The 20,780-nt window shown below is 37.6% G+C and overlaps 1 protein-coding gene across 1 annotated transcript in view; it reads right to left on the bottom strand.

Annotated features, from left to right (window-relative positions):
- Positions 1–5,793: 5,793 nt before the first annotated feature.
- Positions 5,794–20,780, bottom strand: part of CPT1A (carnitine palmitoyltransferase 1A) — a 36,249-nt gene continuing 21,262 nt past the window's right edge. Inside the window, exons 10-20 of the mRNA XM_064714554.1 lie at positions 20,136–20,223; positions 17,647–17,842; positions 16,907–17,095; positions 15,795–15,900; positions 13,877–13,993; positions 12,821–12,985; positions 11,975–12,109; positions 10,722–10,874; positions 9,527–9,631; positions 7,517–7,609; positions 5,794–6,043 (exon numbers count right to left, since the gene is read on the bottom strand). Of these exons, the coding sequence (XP_064570624.1) occupies positions 5,957–6,043; positions 7,517–7,609; positions 9,527–9,631; positions 10,722–10,874; positions 11,975–12,109; positions 12,821–12,985; positions 13,877–13,993; positions 15,795–15,900; positions 16,907–17,095; positions 17,647–17,842; positions 20,136–20,223 (1,434 nt within the window). The 3' untranslated portion in view covers positions 5,794–5,956. The remainder of the gene's footprint in view (positions 6,044–7,516; positions 7,610–9,526; positions 9,632–10,721; positions 10,875–11,974; positions 12,110–12,820; positions 12,986–13,876; positions 13,994–15,794; positions 15,901–16,906; positions 17,096–17,646; positions 17,843–20,135; positions 20,224–20,780) is intronic.

Here is a 20,780-nt window from a genome sequence, read left to right as displayed (position 1 = left end):
GTTAGGCAATAGTCACAAGCAAATATGTAAAAAAAGACTTAATCTTGGGCTATATAAATGGACTGAGGATAATTGGGATTTAGTCTAAGCGAGGAAGAGTCATCTGAAACTGGACTACAAATTCAGCTGTACCATAAATAATTGTTCCAAAATGAACAACTGTGTGCTGGGGCATTTCATCACAGACGTGGTGCCACTTGCACTTACTGGAAACCAATCTTTCACCTACCTTGCCAATCCAGCAACTCATTAATGGAAATTAGATATGAGTCAGCAGCCAGGAGGGCCAACCCTGTCCTGGGAGCATCAGGGACAGCATCACCAGCCAGAAAAGGGAGGGGATTGTCCTGCTCTGCACTGGGGCAGCCTCACCTCCAGTGCTGGGGGCAGTTTTGGGTGCCACACTATAAAAATGACATGAAGCTGTTAGAGAGTGCCCAAAGGAGGGCCATGAGGATGGTGAAGGGCCTTGAGGGGAAGCTGTGTGAGGAGCAACTGAGGTCACTCGGTCTGTCCAGCATGGAGGAGACTGAGGGGAGACCTCACTGCAGCCCCTGCAGTTCTCTCCTGAAGGGAAGAGGCGAGGCAGGTGCAGGTCTCTCCTCTCTGGTGACCAGTGACAGGAGCCAAGGGAACAGCCTGAAGTTGTGTTCGAGCAGGCTTAGGTTGGATATTAGATAAAGGTTTTTCACCCAGAGGTGGCTGGGCACTGGAACAGGCTCCCCAGGGAAGTGGCCACAGCACCAAACCTGACAGAGCTCAAGAAGTGTTTGGAAAATGCTCTCAGGGTGGAATCCTTGGGGTGTCCTGTGCTGGGCCAGGAGTTGAACTTGATGATCCTGATGAGTCCCTTCCTACTCAGCATGTTCTGTGATTCTACAATTACAGTGTCACCTTCACAAAAGTCACACTTCTAAACTAAACGTTGCTGCTCTCAGTACACTCAGACCCCTGAATAGACAACTTAAAAATCCTGTTTACAAAATTCTAGTACCTTTCAGAAACATTTTTCATGAAAAGCCCAAATTTCTTCAACTCGTCTTGCACATACCTCAGAATTAAAATTTGAATAATAATTTCATATTTGATCAAGAATTTTAAGAGAATAATTAAGTTGTAAAGGACATCTCTGCATAGGTAGGGGCTGCTGATGTTAGAGGCAGACTTGAATCCTCAGCCCTGTTCCTTTACATACACTGCAAATGGGAAAAAAGCCCAAACACTAATGAATCAGCTGCCCAGGGTTATTTGGCGCAATCCCATTTGGCAGTTTGGGTTCAGGTGGCCTTAGGAGAAGATCCCTTCCTAACTGTCCTGAACTGGAATCTGAATGTGCAAGGGAAAGGCAGGAGCCAATTAGACTTGAGCCCTGAGGGCCAGAAACAGGCAAAAATTCCAGATGCCATTTTGCCTCGCTCCACAATGCAGGAAATCTACAGAGCAACAATTTTTTTGCCTCTCATTTGTGAGCAGATCAGATAGGACAGTGTTTGGAAGCACCTCTCACCCCCTCTGGCACTCAGAATAAAGCCCATTTTAGACAGTCAATGGCTGGACAAATTCTTCCAATTAGCATAAAACCTTGCCTACTTAATCATACACAGAAGCACAAGTGTGAGGTAAACCACAGATATCACTGAGGGAATTCTGGTACATAAAATAATGCATGTATTCTTTATAAAAAGATGAGTGTTTTAACCAAGAACCCCCTTGCAGCATCAATAAAAGATTCTGATGTCATTGCAGCATTACATTCCTGTAAAAGAAATATTACTATTCTTTTGTAAAAGACTTGCTGGGAGAGACAGTTTGGGTGCGTGGCGTCTTTGAAACAAAAATATTTATTCTTACCTGCAACTGGAGATAGGAATGATATGAGCACCTGAAGAAAAGAAACTTTTACTTATAATTATTTTATGTATTAAATGATTCATTTTTAAAAAGCCAAATGACCAAACAAAAATAGTGACTTATTGATGCTCAAATGGGAAGCTACACGTATTTTCATGACATAACAAGGAACATAAATGCTGTGGCCCATTCAGCATTACCAGATATTGTTGCATATTTTGAATATTAATTCTGGTTTTTTTTCAGTGCACAGATCTGTTTAGATGCATTTACAACTACAAAAGCATCACACTTAATACCTACATTTGTGTTTTCAAAAATAAACCAACCAAACAGAAAATGAAACAAAGACAGAAACCAACTACATGTAGCTGGGTTTTCTAGTTTCAAACTAGAATTTGTTTGAACTTGACAATTTGCTTTCCACCTGTGTGTGCTGTGCCTCCTCCTTACATAGAGAGCAGTTCAGGAAGGTAAGCAAGCAGCATAGAAACAATCAGTTTTATTTCAATACAATTATTTTTAACCTGATCAGAATTTCACTCTAATACCTTCAAGAAAAAGGGCAAAGGAAGGAAACATTCATATATAGTGTGACAAACTGTAAGGAAGTGAGCTGGTCACAAAGATTTTTCTAAATTTAATATAGATATTAATAAATTTAATAAATTTCATTATCTTCAACTTTCAAGAAAACAACTGTTCCACCTGATCACATCTTTATTATTTGTATGACTGATCCTTCTGGAGGGAGAATGCTTGAAGCCAGAACACTGAAATTTTTATGTGGCATCACTACAAAAAAAAGAAAGTGGACACAATTTGATGGCAGACAACGGTGAATCCACATGTTCAGCTTTTTTTGGGAGATTTAATTCCTGGTAGTGTTAACTGTTCATTAACACATTCCCTATTAACTAGAAGACATGTTTAAATCACTGCTAAAATAAACTGAACCGTTCACTGCTACTGTTCCTAAATGCATTTAACAGCAATGGATTCACAAGTCCTGAATTTCAAGCAACTACAGGAAGGGAGCTGGCAAGAAGATACAAAAGATATTAAACATTGTTCCAGGTAGTGGTAATTGTGAAATTTTATTTCAGTTTTTGAAGTCACAGAAGAAAGTAGAAAATAGAGACAAAGTGTTGGATGTAAATAACCAACAACAGATGTAAAGTAACTAAACAAGATAAAAAATAATCTGCTACTTTAAATTAATACATTTTACATGAGAAAACAATTGGTACAAAGGCTGAACTAGAACCATGATTTTCAAGGTCAGGCCCACACTTCTCTAGTCCCTCAAAAGCCTCAAGCCTTAAAAGAATATTCAGCTGGGAACAGTATTAATCCCAAACAATGGCACTCTGTAAATGGACTCCATGCTTTCCAAACTTCTGCCATGAAACAGCTGAAATAATAAATTTGAAAAATGCTCACTCAAGGTATATTCCACCAATTCCACACTGCCATTTCACAAACAGAAAAAATTATCATCATCCAACCTGGCTTTTAGCCACCTCCTCAATCCTAAGAAGTTTGATCTCCTAAATAATTAATTGAGAATCAATGATTCAAGGTTTTAGTATCAAATTAGCAGTTTTACTGGAATATGAACATTTAACTTTACAATAAAATACACTGTACTAGAAGTTTCATTCAAATCTAGGTAATTTCAGTTACATTCCTATGGCTTTTAGCAAAAAAAAACCCAAGCAGTTTTACTGTATGTACACAATATTGAACATCAAGATTTAAATTATTTATTAATAACCTACATTCACTGTGGATTTCTAAGATTTACATCCAAAAAGCATATTTTATTTACATGCTGCTGATATTTTAAAGAAAAGGAAATAAAATATTATCTGTTCAGGAACTATATCTATTCCAAAATTTAAAAAGATACATTTAACACCACAAAACATTTGAAACATTTACAATAAAAAACACCTTTCTGTGCCAATCATACTTACTCCCCAAGAATGCAAAATTGCACTAACTACAATTAGACTAGAAACACTTAAGACCTGACAGTCAAATCTAAACATTTTTTTTTTTTAAAAAAGAAAACCCTAAAAGCTAATGTGTTAATTTAAACACAGACTGGTCAGTGGTTAATTAAAAAAAAAAAAAGCCAACACCAAAAACAGCCCCCAAAACCCCCAGTGCATTATTTCTGCAGCTCCAAAAATAGATCACTATAAAATTGTTGCAGTATCTTGGCAAGTGCCAGGCCTGCCAGATGTAGTAAGGCTTATTTCCAAGTGTCTTTTCCCACACACTGTACCCTAATCAAATAATGAGTGCCTTTGATCAGTTCCTGTGAGGGTTCCCACATTTATGTAAGCATGCAGTTGCTAAAGTATGCATCTTGGATTTTTGAGGGTTCCCACCCCCAGCATACACACAGAGGTGTTTTAATAGCTAGGTCAGAGTAAAAATAAGCATGAAGAGGCATAGAAAGTTAGAGATACTGGCCAGAAAACATTCAAAGTCAAATGAGAAGTTTTATATCCACCCCAAGGGTCTTTTAAACTCAGCAGAGCTCAGGAGCATCATTCACCGTATCAGTAACCATCATGTACCTTATATAAAATAATAACAATTAAAAAAATGGCTGTGCTAACAAGTACACTTTACTGCACTGCAGGATGTAAAAAGGTACCACACCTATAAGGCCCAGGGAAGAGAAGCATCATGCAGAATTTACTCCATTTGTTAGCAGCCGTTTTATTTCTGCACTTGGAAACACCAAGCTCCTTTGTGAGTGAAAAAGCTTCCCCTCCCTCCCTGTATCCTTCAGGAACTGCTGGGCCAAGAGCATCTCCCAGGAGGGGCTGAGAAGGCCATGACTTTCCCACTCTGGAGCCACTTCCCATGGCTGCAGCAGTTTGCCCTTCTCATGCAGGGGGCTGCCAAGGCAGCAGTGGTGCCTCCAGGCAAACTGCAATCCGTCACCCCCACGGGCAGCCCTGCTTTGCAGGATTTCCAACAGGTTACATTCAACTCAATTAACACTGCCCAGGGCCCAGAAACCCGAGTGACCACCAGTTCCACTCACCAAAACAAACACATGAATATCTGTTAATCCCAAACAAAGTTAGTCCTGCACTTCCTAAGGACCCACTTTGCTATTTGAGACAGAAGCATTTCGTTAGAATTTTAAACCTGACTGCATCATTTGGCAACATATTCACATCTGCTTATGCCACTTCATCCTAATTTGTAATTTGAAAACCAGATCTGCATTACTACAACCTTCCCTCTTTTACCACTGAAACAACTCCCAGCATATGCCTTTTTCCTGGCCTAAGGATCTTTGTTTTTCTAAGGCACTTGCATGAACAAGTACACAGGTCCATTTATTTATACAGAAATAAAATCAGTGTCACAAACAAGCTTGCAAGCAGTAAGAAAAATGTGATACCTGCTAATGAGGGGACACATTGTACTATCCAATAGCTGGGTCTCTGTTTTGTTTTTTTTTTTGCTTTTCAGAAACCGTAACACTTCTACAACTTAGTGTGTTAAGGTGGTTACAGCAGGGATTTTTTGGTATGTTTTACAGAATTTACCTCTAAAAAGAAACCAAGGGAGGCAAATGGCCACAAGTTTTGTCACTCATTTACATAAAGCAGCAGATACATTGAAGAACATTCTGCTATTAATACATAGCGAATCTAACCTTTTCTAGTATTTCAGTCGGTGTGTTTTATCCCTTTGATTCTGGAAACAAGTAAACTAATTTAAAGTTAAAAAAAAAAAAGATAAAGCATATACAAATTAAGAGAAAACTGCAGAAGTTAGAATATACATGACTTTATGCATTGATACTCTGCTTCCTCCCTAGAAACACAGAAGATTTTGGAAGTCATCCTTTGTTGAAATAAGCTCTCCCACACTACTGACAAAAAATACCCCAAAACAAACCACAACAAAAAAGACACATTTAATATACTGCTAAGGTTTTAATAGGTGATCAAGAAGGTGCTGACTCAGTTTCTTCTCCAGCTACTCTTCAACAAACCTTGCTCTTGTTCACTGTGTAGCAGAGTCCTCATCCCACCAAGAGGAGATTGCTTGGTATCAAGCAAGCAGATCACTTGGTACAGTTTTTACTGAGGTTAAATAAAGCCATGATGTCAACCAGTGCTTTCTTGATGTTCATTCCAAAGCGATGAGAATCCTTTAAAAACAAACAAACAAAACCAAAAACCAAATACTTGTACTGTCCATCAACAGATATTTTTCAGGCAAAAGAAGAAACTTGCTAATATTTTGTAGTTTTGGAGCTTCTGGAATTCAGGCATCTATTTTACCATACAATGGGAATTTTAATAAGAGAACTTTTAATGCTATACAGATTTATCCAGGTTTATGCTAGTACTGACCAATGAGTTCTTCATTATGCATTTACTTTTCTACAGTCAGAAATTAGATCATATCCTCTTGAAATCAGATGCATGCATAGCTTTCTGCTACTTTAAAATTTGGGTTTTGATACTGTTTTTCCTACAAGATTTTGCAAAAACTCATTTTCAGAAAGGAGTGTTCAGTGAGTGGATGACTAATGACCAAGAAGTACTGAAAGAGGAGAAATATAATTTTTATTTGAGCTCCTATCAGAAATGCTGAATCATTTGCCATTGAAAAAAGAATTGGAAATGAAAGTAACAACTTTCTAAGTGTAAACAAAACAGGAACTTGTTCTGTTTATTCTAAGCATTAGATGGATTGTACAAGAAAGAAATTAAGATTACAAATGTAAATTATTAGCTACATTACAGGATCAACTACAATGACCTACTAATGTCAAGGGCACACACACAAAATGGCTGCCTTTTCTGTATGGACCTTTGACTCGATTGATAAGTAAAAAGAACAGAGCGAAATTTAAAGGACAAGCTAACAGGCATCTGAAGAACAATTTCAACTATGAAAAAAACAGTTGTATTTCCTAATCCTTAATGATTAACCAGAAGCACCATGATCTCCTGGACAAGTTAAGGTCAAAAGAGGAAAACTAGGTCAGCTATGTAACCCTGAATGAATTTGGCATATTCAGTAAGGCCATAAAAATATAAAGGGGAAAGATGAATTGAACTCAAAGCACAAAGCACTCAAAGCTCAAAGTCCTCCACAACAGCAGCATATTCAACATATGACACACCTACTATCCTCTAATAACGGGTGTTATTCTAATAAATTTTTGATTAGTTATGTCTCTTAAGCACAGATTACAATTTATGGGTCAGCTTTGTTCAGCATTATTTAAACCAGGAAGGCTGAAATAGACAGCATACATTTTATTCTGTCTTTACAGCTGCAGCCTGAGACAAACTAAAACTGTAATAAGAAAAAAAAAGAAATGCCCATCCTTCTGTTTAGGGGACACATGTGATCATTTCACCTGAGCTGCAGGGAATTACACATGTGTAAAGATGATCCTTATGCTTCAAAGCATAAGTGAAATAGAATCTGGTATCCTTGGTTCATGAAACTATTGAATTTATACAACTGGAGGCATAAAACTCCAACAAAGCAGCATATATTGAAAAATAAAAATCACATTATTTACATTTTAGACAATGAGTAGAATAGTTCTATAAGCAGAAAGCAGAAAAGATTTATTAAACCATAGGAAAGGACCGACTCTTACCGTCTCAGAACAAGATATTTTGCTGGAGACGTGGAATTGGATGAAATCTTCACCCAAGATCATGTAAGAAACACCATAACCATCATCAGCCACCTAGGAGAAGAAATAAGAGAAAAACACCTTCTAAACTTTTTCTTTCTCCTTCATTCTCAATCAACTTAAGTACAATTAAGAAGTTGTTACATTTTTTAAGATCAGTTGCAATTTCCTCAAGTAAAATTTCAACTTCTATATTTAATGCAAAATTTCTGAAGATTGGCTCCACGTAAGGAATAGTTCTAGTCTCATCTGAAGTGCATGGAATAACCACTTTCTGAATATTTATCTGTAATATTTCCCAGCTTTAATAGTTTGAAATAAAATACTTATTCAGGTATTTTTTGGTAATAGAAAGGCAATAGAAAGTCCTGGTCTTAAGTAGCTATACAGCTTCAAAGCTTAAGCAGCAAGGAATAAATTAGTTCAGTAGTATAGCTGACCAATCAGCCTCCTGGGGTCATTCTGCAGATGTAAACAAACACAGTGTAAAAGCCTTGCACAATGAAAACTTGCCAAATCCAAGTTTTTTTCTGCCTCTACAACAAACATGTGATTCTGAACACCTGTATCACGAGCAGAGGTCTGGTCCAATTTCAACATTAGTAGCATTAACTGTGCCAAGTTTCAGTCTGATGTTTTATTCCAACTATGCCTGGTAAACACAGATTATCCTGATGTCACCCCTGTTCATGTCTTTCCTAACTCAAAGGATCTCAACCTTCCATGTCCTTGCTGCCACTGCTGCTAAGCAGTCTGACAGTCTTCTCACTCTTCTCGCTGTTAGTGCTACAAAGATAAACTCTAATGAATGTTTAAAAAAACCCTTCAAAACCAACAAAAAGCACATGCATAGAAAGCTGATGTACTGAATCTCTGGGCTAATTCAGCAAACCAAAGCATAGTTTTTGTTAACAAAAACAAAGGAAAACAGTGTTAGAATTCCTACAGCCAAAACCCTTTTCTATTGCCTTTTGGGCATTCAGAATACTGATTTCATAATGGCTTGAGGAAGTCAGAATCTCAAGAATGAGCCATAGCTAGGCCTCCTTGATACTGCAAGTCAAATTCATTCCAATTTCAAAAACTACTGAAAGATGTATCAGAAACATGAGTAAATAAACATCAACCATTTAACACACCCCACCTCCCATGCCCCATCTTCCAGCTTGAGAAACCAGCCACAATACACTGGACTTGTCACCCTGATTTTTGTGGGGCAAAGAGCAGTCCTGTGATACCTCTCACTGTTTCTTCAATAGAAATGCTTTTTGAAAACAGATTAATCTATTATAATAGCCCCAAAAAGGCTGCTGAAGAGGTCTTGTTGACACCAATATTCTCATCAATGGCCAAACTCAAATACCAATAAAATATCACAGCAAATAAGCAGCTTGTCAAATCTCTAACAATACACTGGTTTCTTGAAAGTCTGCAGAAGCCATAGAACATGGCTGTATTCTTGACTTGGCCATGATTCACACTTAGGAGGGCAAGCAGAACAACGTGAGCAGCCTAATCTGGAGGAATGTATGAACACATTTATTCATCAAGCAGGAAATATAAGAACACATGAAGTGTAAGTACTATTACAAATCCCAGCCTTAAAATCTAGTTTAAGTAATAAGGCATTTGCCACTGTAACAACAGTCTAATGTACAGAAGATCTGGGCACAGGCAATGTGGTAAGAACCCCAATTTCATAAACTCTCTTTGCCTTGGAGCCCTGTACCTCATTTCATAACTGTGCATTTCCTAAAGAATAATCCCTTCTTGTAGTGGGATACCAGAAAAGGGTGATGTAGACTTTTCTAAACACAGCCACATCATGGGAAAGTATTAAGTACATGCATTTAAAAGCATGAGCTGCACCTTTGATATGGAACAATGAGGGATTACAGATCTGACATTTTTTGACTGCTGTCCTGATTGTAAAACTCTTTTTTAGTGGATACTTGTATTTAGGAAACATACTGGTCCAAACCCTCCACCAGAGGACAGCATCTCCGGGTTCTTCTTCAGATCAATGTGCTGCTGGGGTGTCTGACTCGTTGACAGCCTCCAAGGTTCTGACAAAACCTGTATTAGATATGAAAGAGATGCAAACAAATAGAAAACACTGGTTAAGAACATGCAACTTTCTCAAAAACTAGTCAGGACAGCAAGTGTTATAACAAGTGCAGTATTGTTTTATAAACTGTTAGAAAACACTTTATAAAGCAATATTAAGGTTAACTCCCATTTCAATGGAATGAAAAACTAAGAAGCTTAAATGAAACAGTTAAACTTATCCTGATATTGAAACCATTATCATATGAGGAAGTGATGTCAATTCCTCAAAGAGAATAAAACAGACTTTCAACAGAAATGCTACTTCAAACAAGATCACCTGGTCTACAGGCTTGTAACTTACACACAAAAGATCTTGTTTTAACAAGACCATAATTAGTCATATTCAAATCCCAGGAAGATCCTACATCAAGATAGAAGCTTGTAAAATCTCTAATAACACATCTCGAAAGTTTGTGGAAACTGTAGAAAATTGTTTTATTCTTGACTTAGCCACTTTTAGGAGAGCAAGCAGACAAACGTGAACAGCTTAATTTTGAGGCAAGGTGGAACACATTTTTTATTAACCAGAAAAAAGGAACAAGTGCAGTATAATTACTTTTATAAAATCCAACCTTAAAATCTAGTTTAATTAATAACTTGTCAGAATAATTTGCAAGGACATTAATGCCATATACAGCTCCTTTAACTCTTAGTAACTTAAAAGGAATTGAATTTGTCAGCTTCACAAGAAAATTCTCAGAGAAAACACACAGCCTCTGCTGTACACTCTTGAAAATACACAAAGCAAAAAAATTGTTTTCAATACTGACTATATATTTCCTGCAATTCTAAGTAACATGTATTACGCTAAAAAGCTCACGGAAAGCATTCTTTTAGGTCTACCAAAAAAATGCATACATAAAAGAAAATGAAACTAACTCAACGATTTATCAGCAGATGTTATATATGTTATATATAGATGGTATACTAGCTGCAATTTTACCTTTTTTCTTAGGAAAACCAGAGCTGCACAGGTCTCTTGAGCAGATACCACAAAACACTACCTCACCAAAGGACTATTTATGGTAATGAGGAGTCACCAGTAAAGGTCACCTACCTCCTTGAGGAAAGGAGAATCTACAGCGAGGTACTTGGACACGACGTAGAGGCAGAAGAGGTGGCGGTCGATGCCCGCCCCCGTCATGGCGAGGCGATACAAGTGCTGGTGCTTGTTGGCTGCCTGCCGGAAAAGCTTCAGCGTATTTTCCCTCTAACAAACAAAAAAAGATTAAGAAAACTCAGTTAAATGAACTGCATCAAGGATGAAGTTCATTTATCCTTGATGAAACTAAGAAGAAACTAAGTCACAGCAATGACTCTCAAGCCTTGAGCACTTCAAGGTCAAGTACAAGACAACTGATCTCAAATAGTATCCCCTGGCTTTTCAACATTAGGTATTTAATTTCAGCTCTTAGCAAGTGTCTGCTGTTACCTACTGTAAACAGCATAATGAAAACTAATCTGTATTTTAAGTGTTATCTAACCTACAATCAAACATGACTACAGCTCAAGCTTACTACATTATTTACAGCTTCTATAGATACTGGTCTTAAAGAGTTACAGAGAGCAAATCCCAACGTGATTTATGAAAACAAACTGCCAGAGCTATTTTAGAAGGCAAACTGCCAACACTGAAGGTACAGAGGTCCATAAATACTAGTCATCAAAATCAACATAAAAGAGCAACCACTTCCTTCCTGTGAATTATTCTTGCTTCCCTGTCAGAAAAGAAAGCTTAACTGGTATGAGATTAGTTGTTCCACAAATCTATGTTTGAGTTTTACAAATCATAAAAATTTGACATGTAATCACAGTTTTCTGGAGTTCAGAAGCAGGTAAATAAGAGTATATTTGGGTAAGTTCTGCCATTATTTTTTGGTAGGGCCCAGAATTTCTGCTTTTTTAACAGAAAACATGGACAATTACCTTAAGCAGCTTTTCCTTCCAAAAAAACCACATCACACTAAATGCTTAAAAACTATTTGGGGACTTACACGGTTGTCTAGCGGTAACTCATGTGCCTTATGAATTATCACAGAATCATAGGGACCTTGGGTTGGAAGGGACCTTTAAGATCATCTCATTCCAACCTCCCTGCCATGGGCAGGGACACAGGGACACCTTCCACTAGCCAGGTTGCTCAGAGCCCCATCCAGCCTGGCCTTGAACGCTGCCAGGAATGGGGCATCCACAGCTTCTCCGAGCAATCTGTTCCAGTGCCTCACCACCCTCACAGTGAAGAATTTATTCCTAATACCCAATCCAAATCCACCCTCCCAACTTTATAGGGCACCAGCACCATGAACTTACACTTTCAGTGGGGTCTTCCATGGCTTTGACAAAACGACAGGACTCCACCGTGCACGAGCGAACCGTTTCAGTCCTGCCCTCTCGGAACAGGCGTGTCATGGACGCTTCATACGTTAGAGAAAACTTTCCCATGTCCTTGGAAAAGGGAAAAATAAGAACTTAAAGGTTTAGATAGACTTGGCCCCTCTTTCTTAATCAACATTCCAGGCAAAGCACACAGGCTATGAATCACTGCACAAATTAAACTCAACATTTGAGTTTTCAGTAGCCCACCATTAGCCCCCTTACCCAAAGATAATATAGGCAAAAATAAGAATAGTAGCAGGATTTGATAAACAATAAGAGTACAACCTGATTAGCAAGGAGTACTCTCTGCATTTCATATTCAACTCTCTTCAGTTTAAAAGAGAGGCTGAATGTTGCTACATTGGTTTTTTCTGACAGCACAATACAGGAAAAGAGAACTAACAGAAGAAAATACAGATAGGGATTTCTTAATCCTCTTAGGGAGTGTATATGACTACTGCATCCTGTGTGATTCTAATCTGAAAGGTAAATTTGACATTGTTTATGTGTTTATGAACACAGCTACTAGAAGTTTCATAACTTCCTTCTAGAACAAAATGCCTAGGGGTACATCAACTAAGCAGAAGAGAAAAATTCAGAAATGTATCAATATATGAACCATTGTAGAACTGATGTTCAACTAGTAATCTGCTTAGGGCTTGTATCAGTTTGCACTGCATGTCTTTGACAACCTTGCACAAGGAAGATTACTCCACACAGGCACATGTTCAGTCACACACACGTTACACCCAGCCTAGGGCAGAAACATTCTGTTCTTACCCGGTAGTGAGCGAGCTGCAGGGCAAGCTGCACAAAGGCATCAGGGCTGGTTTTCACTTTCTTTATTAGTCCTTTCCCAAAACCATCAAAACAAAATGAACAGAAGTCCACATCATCTGCTAGAGCTACAGCAGTGCTCAGAGACTTCTCAATCACTTCTTGACACTTAAATAAACAAACAAACAAACACCTGTATGTATACAAGCATGCATTCATGGCATTTGAGAGACCTATTGAAAAAGTACAAGTATTTTTAACTGTTAAACAGGAAATGCTTGCCTTTATGCATGCCAGGAACATCATTACCTAAGTAATTTCCCTTTAGAGAAAGACGCTACCTTTGCTAGAAAGTTAAAATTCAAAAAGGTAATAAAAATATTTTAAGCCAGTACACATCCAAAAATAACTCATAAAACCCACCAGCATTAAAACTGTTCAGATCAGAATATAAAAGAATGGCCTACAGTGACAGAATGGCATTAGCAGTATGCCTTCCAAGCTCCCATACATGCTTAATTAAATAAATCACCAGCCATTAGCTTTTTATTCAAAATTAAAATCCAAATAGGTGGTGGCAGTTTTTCTAGAAACTTGAGCAAAAAAAACGAACAATCAACTTAGAAAACTCAAATCTTATTAGATGAACTATGAACACAAAAAAACCCAGCTATTCTAAAGGAACTATTAGACAAGAGTACTTGTTGTGAAAACACTAATGAGACCTCAGCAACTAAATGTTTATTTTAATACAGTCACTATTTAAAAGAGGTGGCCATTTATTTTTGACATATTGCCAACCAAGAAAACTTCTAGTAAAACACTGGCATTTTCCAGTCAGAATTTTTAAAGATTAACATCAAAACCTCCTGATTTTGTAAGGAAACTGACTAACTAACAAATTACTAACTGAGTAATGACTACACACAAAGTACACAACCTACAGGACCAAAAGGAATTTAGAACTGATTTATAGGTTTATCAATAATTACATAAATTATTTGACCACTGGGGAAAAGAGGCATTTCTTCCTCATACCACTAAATCTTCTGTACTTACTTCTTCTGGAATTTCCCACTGCAGTTTGGTAGGAATGGGAATATTGGGATTGGGATCTCCTCTGCAATGTCCATCTACTGAATAGCACAGTTCAAGATACTCAGTTGCCATCACATTCTGCAAAGAATGATACTTCTTCAGAATTGCAACACATTACTTACTGCCATGGAATTAGGATTTCATTGTGAAAGCAATATAACCTATTTTCACTACACAGCAAAATAAAACACACAATTCATTTCCAAATACTGAAAACGACTGCAATGAAGCCCCCATTTTTACAAGAAGAACACCAGATGTGCACCAAACACTTATTTAATTATGCTGGTGCATTTTGCTAGATGCTACTGGTTTAATAAAAACCTTTTCAATTCAAAACCCACCTCAAACGAAGTAGAAGCAAAAAACTGAACTCAGACTTCACTATCTTTGTTCAATTTAGATTCTAGAGAATTTCTTCAAGTTTGTTATTTGTCAAAACTAATTCATCGAGCAGTAATTTATTTCAGAGTAAGTGCAAATCCTGCAAGAACTCAATTATTTTTAAGATTTGTATCCCTTTCAAAATTGCAGTTTATTTTACATGTGCACTAGAGCTCCTGGGTGGAAAGATGCATGTTCCAAGATGAACAACACAACTTGAACAGACATAAGAGGCTTTGTCTTATAAGATATCAAGCATCCTCAATGTTAAAAAAAAAAAATCAAGAATCAACAAACCCACATACAAATACAAAGAACTATCAAAAGATCTGAATCTGCTCAATATGGAAAGAAAAAGCTTGATGATTGTCAATGATTTATTTCTAATCTCTTATTTTAATTTCATTTTCTTTTCATGTTCTCATTTCACTTACTGGTCAGAACATGACAACTATGAAATAAAGCTTAATCCATTCAATTCTAAAAATAGACAATCTGTAAAGAGCTAACAACAGACAACTTTCTAGAAAATGAAATCTTGTTTCAGTAATCTTAATTCTTAGCAGAAAATGTATCAATTCATATCAAGTACAGATATATGAATTAAGCATATAATATCATTCATTAAAAGTAAAAAAAGTATCCCTCTTTCACTGAGATAGTCTACACAGCATTGTCATGTCACTCTCAAAACTCTGGCCTTCTTTCTTCCATGGGTAGAGAATGCAATGAGTTTTTTTTTTTTTTTTTGTTCTTATACACATGGAAGCACTTCTATAACAAAACTCAGAAATTACTTGGGGGGCCAATTACACTCAAGACCCATTTGCACAAATACATACAAAATCAAAATTAAACATCATTTTGGAAATAGTTTTAATTTATTTGAGTCACATAACTGTTTGTAGGTTTAAGCTTCAAAATGAAAAAAAGGAAAAAAAAGGAAAAAAATCAAATAGGATTTCAAGAATTAAACTAAGCATATGATGAATGCAAAGCAAAATAAATTTACTGCATTCATTGCAAATAAATACAAGAGATAAGGTCAACAGCATATCAGTCTGCATCTTGGCAAACAATGCTTAGACAAAAAGTAAAACTGTATAACTTTTTATATTTTAAAAGTAAGCATGGGAGTTTTATAGCACAAGAAAACTTAAGAGCTTTAGGAAAATGTACATACAAAAATTACAATGCCATATCAAAGAGGCAATAATCTGTGGATTTAAAACATTAAAGAAAAGGTAGCTGGGGAGGTGTATCACTATTCTGTGAAGACATCTAAGCTCACTAAAATGCTGGCCTTCAAAAACCAGAAGCTTCTTAAGTGAGGGCTTGGGATCTTTTTCAAATTCTACAGTTGCTGTAGCCATAGGCCCCAGGTCCCTCCTCAGCAACGTGAATGCAAGGGACTGAAAGTCACTGCTGACCTTCAGGGCTGCTGCAAGCCCCTGCACATGATCTTCTGCATCAGCTCTTTGTGCCAAGCACCTACCTCCCACAGGTGTCCAACAATAGGAGCATCTGCCCAGGAGTGCTCTGCATTCAGACCCATTCTGCCATTTTTGAATATTATAAGAGTGAATGACTTATCAAACCACCTACAAAAGAAATCAAGCTTTCTTTACGGTTTTGTACATTTCAAAAGCATTTTTGTATTGTAACCTCCTCTCTCTCTAAAATTCATATTCAAATCCATTAGAACCTATCCTTTTTAATATAAGGACATTTAAACAAATAGAAGTTTGAACCTCATGAAGTTCAACAAGGTTAACTACAGGGCCTTGCACCAGGGTCAAGACAATGCTCAGCTCCACAGACTGATGGATGAATGATTTGGCAGCTCTGCAGAGAAGGATTTGGGGATGGAAAGTCCATCATGAGCTGGCAAGGGGCACTTGGAGCCCAGAAAGCCAATGCTGTCCTGGGCTGCTTAAGAAGCAGCATGGCCAGAAGGGTAAGGGAGGGCATTCTGCCTCTTTACTCCCCTCTGATGGGATCCCACCTAGAGAGCTGTGTCCAGCCCTGGGGTTCTCAGCACAAGAAGGACATAGGACTGTTAGCTGGGTCAGAGGAGAGTCATGAAAATATTCCAGCAGGAGTGCTGGAATACTTCTCCCATGAAGAAAGGGTGAGTTAGGCTTGTTGTTGAGTCTGGAAAAGGCTCTGGGAACACCTTGCAGCCCTTCAATTTATAAAGGGAGCTTATAAAAAAAGCTGAGAAAGGCTTTTTGTCATGGGTCATAGTGACAGGACACAGGGCAACAGATATAAACTGAAAGAGGGTCAATTTAGATATGGTATAATGGAGAAATATTTTTTTACAGTGGGCTGGTGAGACACTGGAACAGATTGTCCAGAGAAGCTGTGGATGCCCTGTCATTGCAAATGTTCAAGGTCAGGTTGTACTGGGCTCCGAGCAATCTGATGCAGTGAAATTTGTCCCTTTCTGTTGCAAAGGGGGGTGGAACTAGATGAAGGTCCCTACTAACCCAAACCCTTCTGTGATTCTGTGGAATTTATCAACTTAAAAGTCATCATAAATTCATATGTATTAGAGCAAATTCTAAAAAAAGGAAGGCATTTTCCACAGCGTCAATACTGCACCTGTCATAACATTTGCCATGTATCAATGATTTTGCATATGCATCCAGTGACTTCATTGGGTCCTCCTTCCTGTACCCCTGCTCCATGTCATCCAATGTCACAAAAAATGCTGCTTTCTCAATAGCATCTAAGGACTGCTTGTTCTTTCCACGGTTAAAATAAGCCTGACGAGCCTTAGCCCATGGTACTCTGTAAAAAAAAAATTGGTTTATAGCCAGATTATATAAAATTGTCAATGTTTGATTACTGTTAAAATCACTATGAGACATTCCTCCTACTTCTGTGGAATCTGACACAGCTACTTTCTTTGCATTTAAACTCTGAGAGCTGTGAGAAGCTCTGACAACACTTGTACAGTGGAATCCTAGGAACCAATTCAACTCATCATCACACACGTGCAAAACTTCATCCTCAGAAATTCAACATTTCTGCACATGCAATACCTACAGCATGGATCATCTTCACTTAAAACTAAACAAAAGAAAGTGTCTGTTATAAGGAAGATGACAACAGTAAAAATAATAATCTGCATATAGGATTGTCACTGCAAAATTTTTTTAACTCCACACAATTACAAGTGACTGAAGCAGTGTTACACATCATCAATATACAAAATCAGTGACCAAGGTATAAACAACTGACTGCAGACTATTTTAAAATTCTAAAGCCAATATCCAATGATTATGTTATGCAATAATTTCTAAAAACTAAACTTATTTAAAAAGTAATAAGCACCTTACCTATCTCCTGCAGTAAGAGCTGCAAGTTTCTCTTCACCAGGCTGAGGTTCTGAATCATCCTCAAGAATTCTCTGTATTTGCTGTTCAATTTCTCGGGGTCTCAACAGTCTGCCATCATGGTACAGCCACACTTTGAAGTAACGGCCCTTGTGGTACACAACAATGTGTTTGCTGTCTTTCACATGCTGGAGGATATCTAGAATTGCAATCACTTAGGTGAACACAAAGCTGAAGTCTCAAAACACTAATGCACTAAATCATATCAGATGCCTATTGCATGCACCACAAGTTATTTCAGCAACCCATGGTATTTCATCACAAAAATGCCCCCATGAAACAGTCAAATACCCAAATCTGACAGTCATTTCCACATATAGCACCACCACTTCCTACACTGCAGGCCACTATCAAGCAACTAAATCTATATTCCTTTATCTGAAAAATGAGCACTAGTTGTGTAGCCTGGTGAAGAACATGCTAGATGAGTATCAGGAAAGGTATTTTTAAATGATTTGCAATTAGGTCCTAGACAATTCATGCAGAGTCTTAAGAAACTCAGAATTTATACCATCAGCTTTTGTTTACATTTGTCTTGGCAGATGCAGAGTGAGTATTCCATATATGGCTAAAATGTGTAATGCTATGTGAAGCAGAAAATGAGGCCACATTTTTCCCCTCATTTTACCATCTACTTGGCCTGACTGGGATAGGCCTAAATTTAGTCATGAAGGCTTAGTATCAAACCACAGGTGAAGTTGTTCACTTCATAGCATGTTTTGTCAAAAATCATGACTATTTAACTGCTGCTCAAGTGACAATACAATGTTCATCAAGATTTTCTCACCAATTAATAGGAAAACAAGTTTTTCCTTTTTTTTTTTCCTTTAGGAACTGTAATATACATAAAGTAATTGAAATCAGGAGACAAGGAGCCAAGCTGCTCATGAGACTGTGTGAAAAATGTTTTTGGAACTCACTTAGACATATACAGAATGACACAATTGTTTTTCCTTTAGAGAAGACATATACAGAATGACACAATTGTTATTCCTTTAGAAAAACAGAAACAAAGCAAAATGGAAAAAGTGTAATAGGAAATGTGAAAAGCCCGGGAGAAAAAGACAGTAATTATTATATTGACTACAGTTTAATTTGAAAGACTTTAAACAGGAGAAACCAAGGAGAACCTCTAAGACATACAGGATGTATTTTAATCAGGTGCCAGTTAGAATGAGCCACTTCTACACTTCTGTACAAAACTCCTTTTAGACTGAAAGAAAACCAATGCTAAATGCAAACTGTTTATACTTTTTATTTTATTGAGAACAGGGAAGGGGCAAGGGTCGCACTCTCAGTACTTGAGTATTGCAGTAAGCTAAATAAGAGAGTAGCTCATAGACTAAAGTTGTCCAGGAGAGATTTAAAAACCTGCTCATCTATTTAAGCTACTGGTTATGACATAGAGTAACGACACCAGGGATGTCCTTTCCTTCAGTTTGCAGATAAAGCTGTCTGAGGCATAGCTTGAAAAAAAATTCCTCAACAATCTAGCAAAAGCCAGCAGCAGAACTGAGAGTAAAGTCCTTATCTGACACATGCACCTACTGCTTTATCCACTATCCAATGCTACTCCTCCCCCTTATCCAGCTTCTTACAGCAAATGTCAGTCTCCAGCAGGGAAGAGTGGGCAGATCCCTGCATCTGCCTAGAAACTCTTTGTTTTGAATTCTGTAGTTGAGTGGGAGTGACAAGTTTGAAGGCAGTTTGGAACATCAGAGTGAGTTACAGGCCTCACAGAAGGCAAAAAAAACCCATCCTGTCTTCAAGTGGCAGCCCCTATGTGCATTCCCAATGGAGGTGAGTAAACAATAACTCCTGCTCATGTTTCACTGTGATGCTGCCACAATGATACAGTGTTGGGTAAACAGGTGAAATCATTTCTAAGAGGCTCTTCAGAATATGACATGATCAGAGAAGCCTAGATACAGATTAAGCTTTTGTAGAAAAACACACCAGCACAAGTCTCCACTAAAATCAACTGTGAAGCTCTCAAAGAGAAAGGAAATTAATAGTAATGTTTTCTTCCACCTGATGATTACAAATGGTAAGTTCTTCTAGATGCAATCTGACACCACTTACAGTGAGAAAACTTAGGAAAAACAATAACAGTCAACAAAAAAATGCCACTTTTAATATTAAGACCTCAAAAATCATCTTGATCTTGGAAAAATAAAAGTAAAGATTATTTATAAATTCAAAAACAGGACCGACAATATTATCTTGAAGTTGGTTTTTTAATTTAAGGAGAAATACCACTAAACGGCTTCAAAATCTCCCTAAAATGAAAGGCATCTAGGAACTCTACAGCAATCCATTACATCTTGAGTCTTGGAACACAGTATTGATCTACACTTGTGTCAGTCAGATCTTTATCTGGAAAACCAGATTTTTAGTAGAAAAGACACCAAGCCCTGAATTCCATCCATTACCTGATTCCTCTCCCGGGATACGGGAAGTGTTAAACATCCTTTCCCACTGAGCTGAGCAGAGTGGAACAGTGGATCCCATCAAAAGAATCTGTGAAGCAAACATACATTAAAATGTCATTTTGCACATACAATCAGAAAATTAAAAAGTAAAGAACAAACCCCAAGATCTTGCTAAACAAAGGCTTGAGAAGAGTAAGATTTATAATACATTAATGCAGTGTTGAGTTTTTTCCTCCCTGTTCATGGTCTTTCCTTAAACTACATGTGGAATACTCCACAGACATTCCAGAGCCATTATTTTTCCCCTTTTACCAAAAACTCACGCCCCATGAGGGAAGACTGAAGCTAGCTAGCACCTGAAATTCTCCATGAGTGGTCTGGATGCAAAACTTAACACATGCAGCATGCATTACCCCTTAATTCATTCTTTTAAGCTATTTATGGCTGTGCAGGAACAAAAGTTCACATTTCTCAGACTTGTAGTTCCATTCAATTAATCACATCCCTTCCATGATCTTGAAAAAAACTACTTAATTGTTTCCACAGTCTTTGTTTACTACAATACACAGGCACTGGATAGTACAGAAACTCAAATGGGATTTGCCTTTTTGCTACCTAGAAATTAGTGCAACACAGGATGCTACC

Source organism: Zonotrichia leucophrys, chromosome 5 (assembly GCF_028769735.1).
Source record: "Zonotrichia leucophrys gambelii isolate GWCS_2022_RI chromosome 5, RI_Zleu_2.0, whole genome shotgun sequence".
Taxonomy (NCBI): Eukaryota; Metazoa; Chordata; class Aves; order Passeriformes; family Passerellidae; genus Zonotrichia; species Zonotrichia leucophrys.
The sequence above is the reverse complement of the archived record's forward strand: the minus strand, read 5'-3'. Positions and strand labels throughout refer to the sequence as shown.